General features: G+C 38.9%; 1 protein-coding gene across 4 annotated transcripts in view; it reads right to left on the reverse strand.

The window, feature by feature from the left end:
- Positions 1–16,976, reverse strand: part of Snx9 (sorting nexin 9) — a 97,515-nt gene that overhangs the window by 18,581 nt on the left and 61,958 nt on the right. For all 4 annotated transcript variants that reach the window (XM_020156870.2, XM_074071593.1, XM_074071578.1 and 1 more), the window contains 4 exons: positions 16,640–16,724; positions 13,954–14,079; positions 13,708–13,825; positions 1,201–1,331 (listed from right to left, as the gene is read on the reverse strand). In XM_020156870.2, coding sequence (XP_020012459.1) covers positions 1,201–1,331; positions 13,708–13,825; positions 13,954–14,079; positions 16,640–16,724 — 460 coding nt within the window. The remainder of the gene's footprint in view (positions 1–1,200; positions 1,332–13,707; positions 13,826–13,953; positions 14,080–16,639; positions 16,725–16,976) is intronic.

A 16,976-nucleotide genomic window follows, 5' to 3' on the forward strand; every position in this document is an offset into this window, starting at 1 on the left:
CAGAAATGCTTTCTAACTCACACTCTTGGCAAATCAGTGTAATAAGCCCTTGATAAAGTCCTATGGGTCATTAAAAGACAATAACTCGGAGGGGCTCCAAATAGTTTCTGTAACTACAAAACAGTTAGAACTCATTCAAAGAACTCCTTTCACTACAGCACCAGGACATACATATTGTGAATAAATACCATTTTTTGCTAGGCAAACTAGGGCTGGGTAGAGTAGCCTGCAAGACTCATCTATATGACAGACACAAAGACATGCTGAAGCACCTCAGTGTTTGCTAATCCCTACCTGGTGACACACAATGCACCAAATACACCTGTCAAATTTAGGAAGAGCTATATACACACGAATCTGCAAACATGCACAGAGATCCAATACTTCACAGTTTTTGTAAATGTGTTCACTTCAGCAAGGAAAAAACACTTTAGTGAATGTTTGGTGAGTAAATCTCTGAAAGTTCCAACAAAGTATAAGATATTCTATTAACTTTCAATAAAGACAAAAATGACTAATTTTTTCCAGGGTCATAACATATTTCCCACCTGCTGCTGCTTCTGAGCTAACTCATGTTTTTACTCTTTAGAGTGGTTTCTGAAATATGCAGTATTTGTTAGGAAAGAAGTAAAATTATGGGGAAAATGTCTTTAGAGAATAAAACAATATAACACAGAGTAAAGTAGAGCTTGTTGAGAGAAAACAATTTCCAAAGTAACCAGTAATGAGATGTGAAGCAGCCAGTTTTCTCTTGATTTTAGTAAGACCAGATGGTCACCCCCAAGGGACTCACAAGTATGGTTATAAAAACAGGACTTGGCCCCAAGAAAAATGGCTCATCTGACTGGACTTACTTTCCATGATGCTGTAGTATTGTGGGGTTGAAGTGATCAGAGGAACCACTCCCCCGTTCCCTTTGCTTCACACTGACAGCACCTTTTCATCTGTGGTCTGTACTATTTTTTTAACAGTATCTCCAAAAGAACTTCTCACTCAAATACGGGCTTCCCACTTACCCCACTCACCAGGGCCTACTGGCTGGCTGGTGGTTCTTTCATTTTGTGCAACCAGTTCTCTATGGCTGCGATTTAGGGTTGTCTCCCCTTTGTCTTTAGACAGGTAACCAACATGGTTTAGACATGATTCAGTGTGAAGTGACAACATTCACTTCACCAAGACCATACTGATAGATCGTCCTACCTTCTCATCTCGGAAATTCAGGAACTGCTGGAAAACCTCGCTTTCTGAGACCACTGGGTGCCGACACATCCTGGTCATCCAGGCCTGAAGCCTCTCCATGCGCATTTTGATGAATTCCTCTTCAAAGCGACCTGTAAGAGATAGACCAAGAGTCCACACAACTCTCTCTAAAGTGAATTATCATAACTGAGAAACTATTTGTATGACTACTAGCTACCTGGTAGAAAGCTATTTGTGAAGGCAAATCATGTATCAGGTGATTTTTCACTATCATAAAAACATACAACAGAAGGATGTTCAAAGAAAAGATCTGAAGGAAAATGTAACAGACTCTAGTCTTTAAGAATGAAATTCAAATTAAACACATTAACAAATCTTTTAATTGGGACAAGACCAAAAAATTTAAAGTAACTCTTATCTCAGTGTGAAAAACTACCTATAGTTTATAAACAAACACTAGGCCAGTTTCTAGGTGGCCACATGAGGCCCTAGAGGCAAGAAAGGCATGGTAAGTGGAATTTAATAAGCCATTCTTATAAAGTAAATGACAGTTCTAGTTATAAACACTTGTCTAAATGTAGTGTAATCCTCAGACATGGAAGTACTTGGTACTTGTACTCAGTACCTAAGAAAACTCTACAGCCAGGTGTTGTGGTGGTGCATGTGTGCAATTCCAGCTCTTGAGAAGGCTGAGGCAGAAGGATGGTGAGTCTGAGACCAGCCTGGGCTACACAGTAAGTTCCAGGGCAGCTTGGAATAATTTTTTAGGAAAGAAAAATAATTTCTGACTGTACATTTGTTCCCTATTTTTTTTTTTAAAATTAAACTGAAAATAGCAAAAGGCAATTTTTGCATGAATGAATAGTAAAAGCTACTACCTTGAGCTCACAGCCAGGCTACAGTAGATAGAGCTTAGTGAGCAACTGTTTCAGTTTTAAAAGCAGAAAGTCGGCTTGACAAGCACAGTATACCCAACTTCAAAGGACACTGAGAATTTATGAGTCTACAAAACAAACTCACCGTCAGCTGAGAGGCTTCTGAAGCCATGAAAGGGCATCAGATAATCCTATTCCCAAGCAGCAACTGTAAGGCTGGCATTGGTACAATGCTAACCAAACAACCACATCAGTGCTCTGGCAACCAGCCAAAGGCAAACAGCCATCTGAGAAGTGTTTATGCTGGAAAACTGTTCAACTTCCGGCAAGAACAGTGGGAATCTGTGGCATTCTGTCTATCCCATCTCTGCCTTCTCCTCTGTACTCCCCTCTCCTACTGGGACATGTGAGGCAGAGCAGGCTGTGGAGATAGGCAGCTGTGGCTTCCTTGCCAGGGCAGGATGAGGCTCACTTGACAGGGAGCAGTGGGAAGTGTCCAGGCTCAGTGGTTGAGCAAGCCTATTCCGGGGCTGAGGCTGCACACAGGTGTGAAGGAGATAGAAAAGGGCTCACCAAGATGAGGACAGTGGTGTGTACCTGTACCCCCACTACACGGGACTCTGAAGCAGGGGCATCACTAGTGCTGGGGAGCTCAGTGTTGGTCTGGGCAACACAGAGATTCTAACTCCAAAAGCAATAGCAAAACAAGGGCCTGGGAGGAACAAATGCTGGGGCTAACTTGAAAATGACGTGACTGGGAAGGCATGTCCCTACAGTTCCACTGACAGAGGAGACAAGCCTTACTGGCTTGACGTGTCCACACTCACAGGCTTCCTGCCAATCTACCTGGACATAGGTATAAACTCCAGGAGGCTGGGCTAAAACAGAAACAAACATAAAAACCTGAGCCTGCGGCTCACACGGTAAAGTGCCTTGCCAGACAGGGCAAGCGTTAAGGTCCTGTGTTCAAACTGTAGTACCACAAAAACAAAGAAACCAAAACCCCCCAAACAAGGTCATTCTCATTCTTTCTAGAGATGACCTGCTTTCATGCAATTAAAAGTGAATTCCTTTCCTGATAATCTTAACTATAACTTTCGTTAAAACAAACGAACAAACAACAACAAAAAGCCCCAAAACTCTGAGTTGCAAGGGCGACAGTTCAGAGAGGTTTAGCTGAGGAATGTTAACGAACATCAAGCAGAAACGACGACCACCTTTAGAAGCAAAGATAAAAATCCAGAGATGCTAACACGTATGCTCGGAAATGAAAAATTCTGTAAAGAAATAGCAAGATATGACCTACATTGAGAAAAAGAAGTCATCAGATATTGTCTCCAAGTGTCCTTAGATGTTGAATTTAGCAGACAAAAAAGCTTCTATAAATATTTTCAAAGAACTAAAGGAAAACATGCTTAAAAATTAAAGAGAAATATGACAGACCAGGAATCAACGAATAAAGATTCTCAAGAGGGAGAAAGAAATTACAAAAAGAGAACCAAATGGAATTTCTGGAGTTGAAAGCACAGTAAATGAAAATGAAAACTTCACTCCTGAGTTCAACAGCAGATCTGTAATGGCCGAAGACAGGATCAGTGACTCTGAAGACAGATCAATGGGAGTTGTCCAACATGAAAAACAGACAGAAAACACCCAATGTAAAATGAACGAGTCTCTTCATCATTCATACACCAACACTTGTAAGTGTAGGCAGAAAAGATACTTGAAGAATAATGGCAAGACTCCCCAAATTTGATAGAAAACTTTAACCTATACTTGTAAGAAACTCAACAACATAAGCTGCTGTAAGATGAAAATGGAAAGAAAATCTTGACAGCAGCCAGTGTGATGCTTTCTGTGTGTGAGAGCAGCAGAATTAACGGCCGACTTGTTGTCTGAACAATGCAGGCCAGAGGGAATGGAAAGACATACTCCTGGTGAAGATAGAAAAACTATCAGCCAGGGGTCATATAACCAGTACTTTATCTTTCAAAAATAAAGGTGGAATAAAGATATACCGAGATACATAAGGAATGACAGAATTCATTGACAGCAAACTTATACTGCACAAAATATGAAAGGAATTTCTTTAGGCTACAAGGAAACTACTAGAAAGTGACTGGAATCCACAGGAAGAACACTGGAATATGTGCATTAATATGAAAGACTACAGATAGGTTTTACAACAAATTACATGTGAGACTATAAAGTAATAATTATCATATTGTACTGTTGGATTTATAACATACAGGTATAATATAAATCATAAAATGAGGGAAAAGAGTAGAGCTATACGAGTTAATAATTATATTAAATACAAATGGTCTTAAAATCCCCAAGCAAAAGCAGAAATTTTCAGGCCCAGTTAGAAAGCAAGATCCAATTTCTTGCCTACAAACACAAAATGAAAGGAGAAAGGATCCAACAATAATAGTAGCTGATTTCAACATGCTATTCTCAACAATGTAAAGATCTAGAAAGGAAACTGAAAAGGACTTAGAAACCTGAATGGCATCAACACTTCAAACTCTGACCGAATATACATAAAATGCTCCACCTAATCGTGCAGGACACACATTCTTTTGAAGCACACGTGGAACTACATGCTGGGCCATAAGACAAGTCTCAATAAATTTAAAAGGACAAAAAAACAGTACAGAGTATATTTTCTGAGCATAACAAATTAAGAGAACACCAAACTGAAATTTGAAAACTGCCCAAATAGTCTGTAACTAAATATAGTTTTTTTAAAACTTATTGAATTTCATCAACCAACCAATTTTTTTGTGTTCTCCTTGTCCCATCAAATGCACAAAAAGGATGTTTGATTATCAATGTGCAGACAAATGGACTGGAACGTGACTGGGGATTTAGGTGCTTCCCTGCTCCTCCTAGTGGGATGCTAGATGTTTAGGAAGGCACTTTTGTTCCTTGAGACACATAGGACCCTGAAACCTTGGAATGATGTTTAACAAATGATTTCACTGGGTGAAATCTCAAGGATGTCACTGTTTGTGATTTCTAAATATAGTTGTTAATAACTACCCTGGCTCAAAGAACTCACAAGGGACCCTGGCGCCGGTGACTCACACCTGTAATCCTAACTACTTGGGAGGCTGAGTGAGATTGGGAGGATCTCTGTTTGAAGCCAGGCCTGGCAAGTAATTTGTAAGACCCTCCCCCCTCAACCTCCAAAGTAATCAGAGCAAAATGGACTGGAGGTGTGGCTCAAGCGGTAGAGTACCTCCTTTGCAAGTGAAACTCTGATTTCAACCCCCCAGTCCACTATCTCTCCCCCACAAAAAAAGAACTTACAAGGGAACATGACAACTCAATGTCAAAACTACTGGATGTAGCTAATACTGTACTTAAGAGGAATCTTACAGCATTTAATGCTGATAACAGAAGGTCTCAAAATGATAACCTAAGTTTCTACTCCAAAATATTTCTAAAAAGTGCCCAGTTAACCCCAAAGCAAGCAGATGGAAAAAAAATAATAAAAGAGTAGAAAACAATAAAATAGTATGTATATATTTTTTTAGTTGTACTGAAGTTTGAACTTAGGGCCTCATGCTTGCTAGGCAGGTTTTTTTGTTGTTTTTTCTTTTTTGGTGGTGCTGGGAGTTGAACTCAGGGCCTTGTGCATGCCAGGCAAGCACTCTACCACTGAGCTGTATCTCCAGCCCAATAAAACAGTATTGAGAAAAATCATTGGATGTGAAGCCAGTAACCAAAATCAGAAATGAATGAGTGGATATTACTATAGACCCTGAAGGGTACTGAAGTATAAAGGAACTCTACAAACACTTCTAAATCCATACTCATACTAAATAAATGCCTTCAAAGATCCAAAATACCAAAACTCACTAAAGAAGAGATAGACTGAATAGCCCTCTATTAATTTAGGAAATTAAACTCGTAATTAATGTCTTTCCATAAAGAAAAGCAGGAGTCCAGATAATTTTAGAAGTGAATTCTATCAAAAATTTATAGAATAATATAGAGAATCCCTTCCAGAATATAGACCAACATTGTTCTGATATCAAAACTAGGCAAAGACATTACAAGAAAGCCACACCCAAAAACCCTTGTGAGTACACACACTAAATCCTTTAAAATGTCAGCAAAATGCAACAGCTATATGCAAAAATAATAATACACCAGAATCAAGTGAGGCTTTTCCTAGGGATGTAAGGTTGATTCAGCACTAAGAAGCCAAAGTAATCCTTCATATTAATAGGTTAAAGAAGAAAAACCATATGATCACTTTGATAGATGCATGAAACAAATTTGACAAAATTCAGCCTCCATTCATGAAGAAACTTTCCAGCAAAGTAGAAACAGAAGTTTCTTAATTTGACATAAGGGCATCTACCAAAAAACAAAAAACAACAAAAAAAACCCAAAACAACAACAACAACAAAACCCACCTTCAGTGGACATTCTGCTTAATGATGAAAAGTTGAATGCTTCCTCCCTAAGACTGGGAACAAGCAAAGACATCTGCTCTCACCACTCCTGGTCACTGTAATCCTGCAAATCCTAGCTAATGCAATAAGTCAAAACCAGAAAGTACACAGTCTGAAAAATGACATGAATGCCTACACATAAAGAGTCCACAAAAAAACCTCCTGCAACATGTAAGTACAGCAAGGTCACAGACACAAAGTTGAGGTACAAAAATCAACTGTATCTAAAAACAAACAGAATCACTTAAAATAGACCCACCCTGATGAAATTCTCATGTGCAAATCTAACAGAGTATGTGAAAGAATCTATATGTTGAAAACTACAAAACATTAATGACTATCAAATGATATTTTCATAGATAAGACAAGATACTGAGATTGAATTTTCCTCACACTGATCAATGGGGTCAGTGCAATTCCAACCCAAATTCCAGCATGATTATTTATAGGTATCTATAAACTAGCTCTAATTTACATGGAAAGGAACAAGAAAATCAAAATAACTGAAAAGGAATCAAATCAGAGGATTCACATTGTTTGGTTTAATGATACCATAAAGTCATACTAATCAAAACAGAATGGTCAAGTGATTTTTTTTTTTTTTAATAAAGTGCAAACAAAATTCAACAGACAGTTCTTCTAACAAATGGTGTGAGAACCTCTGGATATCCAGATGCAAAAAAAAAAAAAAAAAAAGACCTCTATCTCTATATTATCTTACATAACATCTAAAGCACAACTCATAAAAGAAAAAATTAACACAGTGCATGTTATGGTTTGAATATGAAATGTCCCCCACAGGCTTGATCTCCAGCTGGTAGAGGTATTGTGGGACTTCCCAGCCACCAGAAGAAAACAGCTCTGCTCCAACTACTTCAATGTGCCCACAGAATTGGAGCCAAATAACCATGGACTAAAACCTCTGAGACTGTGAGCCAAGATAATTTTCCTCTTTTAATTGTTTCTCTCAGATATTTGTTAGAAAGATCAAGTCTAACACACTGGACTTCATTAAAATTAAACACCTGTTACACAAGAAGACACTGTTAAGAAAAATGAAGAGAAGTCACAGCTGGGACAATATTTGCTCATACACATCTGATAGTAGACAGTATTATTTCCAGAATATAGAAGGCAACAGAGTAAATTCAACAATAAGAAAACAACCTAATAAAAATTGGGCTAATGTTTTAAACAGAGGAGGGAAAGGAAGAGAATGTTAGCGAATCAACAATATCATAAAACTTATGTTATCATCAGTGAGGATAAAAAGATATGTATAAGGCAGAGGACATAAGGATATGAAAACTGTTGAAAAATAGGGGGTGAAAGAAAGAGATTGAGGAAGACTATTGAAAGTGGAGAGATCTCCCATGCTCATAGATTGGTAGAATCAACATAGTAAAAATGTCTATACTCCCAAAAGTAATCTACATGTTTAATGCAATTCCCATCAAAATTCCAATGACATTCATTAAAGAGATTGAACAATCTACCATTAAATTTATATGGAAACACAAAGGCCACGAATAGCCAAGGCAATACTCAAGTCAAAAGAACAATGCTGGAGGTATCACAATACCTGACTTCAAACTATATTACAAAGCAATAACAATAAAAACAGCATGGTACTGGCACAAAAACAGACATGAACACCAGTGGAATAGAATAGAGGACCCAGATATGAAGCCACACAACTATAACCAACTTGTCTTTGACAAAGGAGCTAAAAATATACAATGGAGAAAAGACAGCCTCTTCAACAAAAACTGCTGGGAAAACTGGTTAGCAGTCTGCAAAAAACTGAAACTAGATCCACGTATATCACCCTATACCAAGATTAACTCAAAATGGATCAAGGATCTTAATATCAGACCCCAAACTCTTAAGTTGATACAAGAAAGAGTAGGAAATACTCTGGAGTTAGTAGGTATAGGTAAGAACTTTCTCAACGAAACCCCAGCAGCACAGCAACTAAGAGATAGCATAGATAAATGGGACCTCATAAAATTAAAAAGCTTCTGTTCATCAAAAGAAATGGTCTCTAAACTGAAGAGAACACCCACAGGGTGGGAGAAAATATTTGCCAGCTACACATCAGACAAAGGACTGATAACCAGAATATATAGGGAACTTAAAAAACTAAATTCTCCCAAAACTAATGAACCAATAAAGAAATGGGCAAGTGAACTAAACAGAACTTTCTCAAAAGAAGAAATTCAAATGGCCAAAAAAACACATGAAAAAACGCTCATCATCTCTAGCAATAGAGGAAATGCAAATTAAAACCACACTAAGATTCTATCTCACCCCTGTTAGAATAGCCATCATTAGCAACACCACCACCAACAGGTGTTGGCAAGGATGTGGGGAAAAAGAAACCCTCTTACACTGTTGGTGGGAATGTAAACTAGTACAACCACTCTGGAAAAAAATTTGGAGGCTACTTAAAAAGCTAGACATCAATCTACCATTTGATCCAGCAATACCACTCTTGGGGATATACCCAAAAGACTGTGACACAGGTTACTCCAGAGGCACCTGAACACCCATGTTTACTGCGACACTATTCACAATAGCCAAGATATGGAAATAGCTAAGATGCCCCACCACTGACGAATGGATTAAGAAAATGTGGTATCTATACACAATGGAGTTTATGCAGCCATGAAGAGGAACGAAATGTTATCATTCACTGCTAAATGGATGGAATTGGAGAACATCATTCAGAGTGAGGTTAGCCTTGCCCAAAGAACCAAAAATCGTATGTTCTCCTTCATATGTGGACATTAGATCAAGGGCAAACACAACAAGGGGATTGGACTTTGAGCACATGATAAAAGAGAGAGCACACAAGGAAGGGGTGAGGATAGGTAAGACACCTAAAAAATTAGCTAGCATTTGTTGCCCTTAACGCAGAGAAACTAAAGCAGATACCTTAAAAGCAACTGAGGCCAACAGGAAAAGGGGACCAGGAACTAGAGAAAAGGTTAGTTCAAGAAGAATTAACCTAGAAGGTAACACACACGCACAGGAAATGAATGTGAGTCAACTCCCTGTATAGCTATCCTTATCTCAACTAGCAAAACCCTTGTTCCTTCCTATTATTGCTTATACTCTCTGTACAACAAAATTAGAGATAAGGGCAGAATAGTTTCTGCTGGGTATTGAGAGGGTGGGAGGGAGAGGGAGGGGGCGGAGTGGGTGGTAAGGGAGGGGGTGGGGGCAGGGGGGAGAAATGACCTAAGTGTTGTATGCACATATGAATAATAAAACAACAAAAAAAAAGAAAAATGGGGGGTGAGAAGGAAAGGATAAGGGAGAGTAAGGGGTTGAACAGACCAACGTAAAGTAGACTCACAGCAGGGATAAACTGAGAAATCCCTTTGAACATCGACTTAGATATTAATAATGGAAGACTGGACTATAAAATAGGTGTACTGTGTGTGTGAGGGGGACTTGTGGGAGGGGGGGAGGGTGAATGAAGGAGATTAAGGTGAGGGTATATGGTTGATGGACTTCATGTACTTATATGAAATAGAAGAAACCTCTTGCAATCGCTTTAAGTAGAGCAGGGAGGGGTTGAGGGGAGACACGATGGGGATGATCTAACCAATATACAATATAAGCCTATTTGGAACTGTTACAATGAATCCACCCTGCACAACAAATATATCCTAATAAAAATTGTTTTTAAAAAGGAGAGTAAGCACATGGAAAGATGATCAATGCCATTAGTCAGTAGAGTAATGTAAATTAAAGCCAGGATGAGATACCACCACACTCATATTAGAGTGGTTAAACAAAGTTAAAGAAAAATGACCCTATCAAGTGCAGGTAAGGATGTGGAACCACAAACATTCTCATATGTTGCTGGTGAAGATTCCAAAACAGCACAGCTACTTTGAAAACAGTCTGACAATTTCATAAAATACTAAACATATACATACCAAATGACCCAGCCATTCTACCCCTAGGTATTTACCCAAATGAAAACTTACTTGTGATCATACAAAAATCTGTGTGCCAGTGTTATTAGTAGCTTCATTTATAATTGCCAAAAACTGGAATCCCAGTGTCCTTCAGTGAGCAAATGGCTAAAAAATTATGGTACATCCAAACACTGGAATACCACTCAGCAAAAAAAACAAACTATTGAGACAAGACAGGCCATGTCAACTACATTATGCTCCCATTTATAATGACAATCTAGAAAAGATGAAATTATAGGAACAAAAAACAGATCAGTTGTTGACTTGGGTAGGACGAGGGGAAGGGGTTAAAATAAAGGGATAGCACTAGGGAGTTTTGGAGGTGACAGAACTGTCCTGTGTCACAAATGCAGTGATGGTTACAAGACCATAGTGGTAGCTGTCAAAATTCATAGGACTATATGTCAAAGAGAATTAATTTAATTGTGCATAGTTTAAAAATAAATTTTTACAAAAATGCATCCTGAACTTTTCTTTAAAATATGAGTACTATGGGCCCATATATAAAAATGTGTTATCTAAACAGTGCACATGAGCACCATGGGTCTAGACACCCCTGGTTTATAAAAAGCACTCCCAAATGGTATGCTTAGTTGCAGCAGAAAGCAAGTACTCTGCTCTCTCATCCTTTGGAAAGACAATGACCCTCCTGGACAGAAGAGACCCTGACCGTTCCCATGGCCCTGGGAGGGACTCAGTTTCTATCAGGAGTGATTTAAGACAAGAGTTTGTTACCTAACCAGTGGTTGAAATTTAATGATTTTTTTATTGAAAAATTCTTCTGACATAGCTGGTTTGTCTGCAAACTAGGACTTCAGCTACTAGTTTATACTTGTAAGATTTACACACCAGGTTCCAGAGATTTATGAAAAAGGGAAAAGAGGGACTTTCTTTTCCTCATTTTAATAAATCTTACTTATATTTTCACTAAGTGTGTGAATAAACTATTTTGGTACCCAGGAATAAAACCCAATCCATTCAGTATTACTTCACAAAGAACAAAACAAACAAACAGAAAATGCTGACTATAGACTCCGTGGATCATGAAGTCCCCAGAAACAGTCATGGCATCATTTACTGGGCTTCCTTTTATTTTGTCCACGAGTTCAGTGAGAGGGGAGTTTGTGTTCAGCAGTGATCTTGTGGGTAACACAGGCAGGAGGCAAACAAGAGAAGGGAAATAATGTTACTCTGTGCCTCTCAGTTTCCTCGGCATGCATCCATCCCAGTGAGCGAGCACGTCAAAGCTCAACTTTCTTCAGACTGAGGGCTGCTGCTTCTTGCTTTCCTGTACCACCCTTCTGGCTGCACGCCTGTGTTTTTTTGTTTTTGTTTTTTTTTTTTAACAAACTGTAATATGGAGAATCATGACTCTTAAGATGCTTTAAAAATAGTACTGAATTATTTGATCCAGAATAAGCAATGTATTAAAACCTTGAAATAGCTTGTTAACCCATTTATTTAAACACTGAAGCACAATGCTGTACTGAGTGGGTAAGGAAAGTAATTCAAGGACACAAATTGACACCTAAAAATATGAAGGAAGGCAGAGCTGAAGACTTCAGGGGAAGAAATCTAAAGATTTTTAAAGAAAGTTACCACTTAAGGCAATAAGGATTATAGGAAAGAGTGTTAGGGGTATGGTGAGCCCCTCTGGATGGAATACAGCTGCCATCTATACCACTCGCTGGCCCCAGCTCCATGAGGGACTACTCCATGTCACCCACAGGGCTGCTAGGATGTGTTCATCAACCCAGCACAACAGCTCCTGCTCTCCACTCTGCTATGACAACTTGAAATTTTTGAAGTTTTCCCAAAACATCAAAATCAGAAATTTAAAGACTAAAATTTCCATCTACCCCCAAAACTTCAGAGAAAAGTAAACATAAAGCAAAGTATATACAAGGTTTTGAGGAGAATGAGTTATTTATTTGAAGGACAATAACTGTAGCTAAAGATTAGTTGGTTCTCACCATAACATACACAGACCGAACCTCAGGATTTAACACAAATTCCCTCTTTAGCAAAATACAGGGAAAGTGATTAATGTTTCTGGATATCCATTTCCCATTGGCAGGGTGAAGATGAAAATGCCTACCTCTGAGGGCACAGGAGAAAGCAGTTGGGAAGTGTCCAGGCCTGTGTGACCCTAACCCATGGAGACAAAATACATGGCAGCACTGAAGCGTCTCGATCTGGTACTGCCATGTGGCTGGTGAAGGCCCTTCCTGAGCTACTTATCCAAACTTACCTAAACTCCTGCTGAGTGAGGATCAAAGCTTCTGGTCTCCCCTGACCTCTGGGAAAAGTCTTTCCTTCTCCCTCACTGTCCCCTTTGCCTCTCTCCCAGGCCCCGCTGGTTCTGGCCATTTAAACCTTACTCTCGCCTTCCATCTACTTACTCCTTTCTATACTTACAAGTTTCATTTATCTGAACACTTGCTAGCCATCTATTGAAACCTCTTCTAATTTTTGTAAAACTCAGTCCCTTTATGTAAGTGCTGAGTCTGTGAGTACTTCTACACCTGGCTGGAGAGGAAGAGCACAGAATAATAACAGTTTCCCAGGACAGGAGCAAATCCTTTCTGACTGCATATGTATCACGGAATGGTAGCACATGGATTACTTACCAGATTTTGGGAGGAGGGGAGAGATAGAGGAAGTGACATTTTAAAATAAATAAATAAGGGAGAGGATCATAATCAATGGCATAATCCAGCAGAAAACTTGGCACTTTCATTCTTTAATAATTAGAAGTTCCGTGGCAATGGCTCTGCATAACCTATCTCCATCACTTGGGTCACACATTTTTATTTTCATTTTAGGCTGTTCCAATCATTTCTACTTTCTCAGGCTCCATTTGTCACATTTTTAAAGTGCACATATTTCTTTTGCAGGAGAAAATAAAGGCAATGACTCCACAGGTATTCAAAGCACATGTACAAGAGCTCTGAAAGCAAATTTTATCAAACATCCCTATTAGGAGTTCATGTGACATCATGTATGTATACACTCTTCTCTGGCTCTCCCTTTACAGCTGTTATGAATGACTATTCCATGCCCATGCATCTTGTTGCTCTCAAGGACGACAATGTCACTACTGCTTTACAGAAGGACAATCTGTCTGCATCTTTTTACTTATCCTGTGTTCAGCATTACACACACACTCACCTGTCACTTGCTTGTCTGGAAGAGAAGGGATTGGAATAGCTGACCCAAACTTAACCAGGAGACGCTCATACAACCAGTCAAAGTGCTTATACCTGTGGTTTACGGATCGATTAGTGTTCTACAAAATAAGGGAAAGAGATGAAAAGTTACCAATGCCAACTATAGCAAATGAAGAGAAAAGCAAGTAGAAGTGAGGTTTTTTTTTTTTTGTAAGCATGCTTGTGTTTTTGGTATCATGGTACTCACAGTGGGTGTCAACTGATATTCAATGTAGCTCTTCAGACCATACATCTTGGAGCCTTTCTTAGGATCCGCTACCACACAGTCAAACGTAGAGGTAGGATAAACCCACATGGGGCCATAATCTCCAACCTACAAGGTTCCCGGAAAAGTTAATTTTGAAACTGGGAAATACAGAGTCAGAAGTGGCAACAAACACTTATAATTTTAGCACTTGGGAGGGTCAGGAGGGAGGATTATGAGTTGGAAGTCAGCCTGGACTACACAATGAGGACCTGTCTCAAAAAAAAAAAAAAAAGGTGCAAGACCCAGGCTACAGAAGCACAGTGGGCCAGCTCACTTCCTCAGCTGGGTATCATGCCCACCAGGCAGAGCTTACACAAGAAATGCAGGCCCTATTCTTTTCCTATTGTCCTTTTTCATCTGTGACTGGGGGCAAAAATTTAGAAATCTGGGTGAGGCTTACCAGGCTTGCACTGAGCACTGAGGGTTTGCCTGGAGTGATGTGAGGAAGGGAAACCAGCTAAGCTCTATATGGAGTACAGAAAACTTGCATGTAACTCTTGAGCTGTGGATCATTTCTGCCAAGCACTGCTAAGTGACAATGGGTCTTCTGTCTTAAATCTGGGTATTTCCATCTATTTTTAAAACTGCATCAAAGGTCATGAAGGTGGCTATAGAGGGCCTTGGATCCTGGGGCTTACACAAAAATTCCTGGGATCATAGCTTGCATCCCCAACAGTCTCAAGTAGGTTCTGGATCATCCATTTCAAAATTACCATTATAGAAATGGTTATAGATTTCAGGGATCCAGGGTTGAGGATCTTATAAAAATAACATTTAAAAAGGTAACAGGAATTCTTATCTTGAGACTATTACTTTCTTGCATTGGAATAGAAAAAACTGAATTATACAATGCAGGAGTACGGTGAAAAAACCAACATGTGGTCTGTAATACTATTTCTAGGAAAGAGATCTATTCAGAGATTCAAGGAGAGAAGAAAAGAGTTATGCAACAGGTCTTAAACTTGAAGTTAGTAAAAGTACAGTAAGAAAGTAAAAAGAAAATAAGGACGATCATGCAGAGTGGAGTGAAAAAAGAGAGATTTGTGCAGGCTGCCTTCTAGGCAAGGCAAGCAGAAAAGAAGGATACCCACTTCTCATTCTCTCTCAAGGTGGAAGAGGGAAAACATAGGATGGAGGATGAAAGTTCAGAGGTCATTATGTCAGGAGGGTGACAGAGGACCACACAGTTTAATAGGGATGAAAGAGAAGACCTCTGAGAACAATTATGTCACTCCCAGAGGGATCCAAACCCAGAAAGTTCTTCCAAAACTTCAGAGCAGCAACTGATGGCCACCTTGGAGAATGTCCCTCAGTGACTGGGACACCAAGGGGCAACTCTGGCTGGTGAGTATGACCCCCATACTCGTGGGGTCCTATTTTAATAATGGGTAGCACAGAACCAGGCCTCTGCTTTCTCTTGTCTACTAAAGACTTAATGGTTTTCTCAGCTTCCTTTTCCATCCAAGAGGCCCATGCAGGTAGATTCATAAGAACCAGCTCTGCCTAAAACTCATAGGACAAGGCATGGGGCTGGACCCTTCACTCTGTTCCACCACTGTCACACCTGTGACAAAGTTCACATTTGAGAACATGAGTGGCAGGGACATAGCGCTTAATCTGCAGAGTTTTAAATTTAATGAAAAGAATAATGATAATTTTTTGACAGCCTGGCAGAGACAGAAAAAATTAAAAGAATTTTTAATCTAATTACTCAGAAGATAATTACTTCAAATTTGCAGTGAGGAAAAAAGGATAAAAGGGGCCCTCTTCTATCTAGAGGTTTCTGGGATTTTGAGCTTTGCAAAGATGTAGAAACAAGTAATTAAAGAAGTCCAATAGCACCCCTCCAATTTCTTCAAGTTTCCTGGGACCCAAAGATTATAAAGTAAGAGTAGGGTTTCCTCATTCTTGTTTGCATCCACGGCAATTACTCTTAAGGCTCCCCTATAATTACAGTTTGACAGAGTCAAAAATACTAGTTCTCTATTTCAGAATTTCATTGAGATACAGAGGTAGACAGCAGTGCCTAGATAGAAATTCTATCAGCAATCAAAATGTAGGATGATTCTGAAGACCCTGTGTCATGTTATATAATAATCATTACTCTAAGATTAAGTTCTTAATGGTGTCATTAATTTCCAGCTTTTATTTACTTCTTCCTTATCTTGAGCTAACAGCTGGTTTACTGGAAGATACACTATTCCAGCATATTGGAAAAGGTTCCTTATTCTGATAATATGCTTGTATTTTTCTGGGGTAGAAGCCTAAATATTTCAACTAGACTTATTAGCCAAATATACAGAGATGGTAGAAAAACAGCATGCAAAATATGCTTCAAGATGCTTTAGAAAAGAAAAGTATTTAGAAATATATATATTATGAGCATTATTGGTTCACAATTAATAGTTTGAAATACAAACACAAAGAATATCTGGACAAAAATAGGCATTAATTTATGCTATTTATCTTTGGTACATCTTCTAAAATGCTAACATATTATCAGTTATTTGGGACAATAAGTAAGTTTAAAAATACTTTCCAAAAGATTAATAACCCTCTTAGCTTTATGGTATTACGAAGGCCCTAATTAGAAACAAAGCAAGCAAATAAAAATGAACAAACTTACAATAATGGGAATTTTTTCTTTGGGTTTTGCTAGTTGCTTGGCCAACAAATACTGTTCCATTCCAGGTTTTGCAAATCCAGGAAATCTAATCATGAAGATAAGTGCTCGTGAGTTTTATATTTTTCCTCATAAGCATTCTACAACTCTACCCATGTTACCTTAACACACCACTTTTAAACTTGTTCTGTCTTTCAGATGAACCTGAACTGGAAACAGTGGCAAAAGAAGCCGATGTAAGCAGATTTAATGGCCAGCTGGTCACTTTAAGCTCGATATGGGGAAAAGAGCAGTGTGACTCTAGCAGATGTGATAGTCACGGGTATGCTCACTGGTTAAC

This window comes from Castor canadensis, chromosome 1 (assembly GCF_047511655.1).
Source record: "Castor canadensis chromosome 1, mCasCan1.hap1v2, whole genome shotgun sequence".
Lineage (NCBI taxonomy): Eukaryota > Metazoa > Chordata > Mammalia > Rodentia > Castoridae > Castor > Castor canadensis.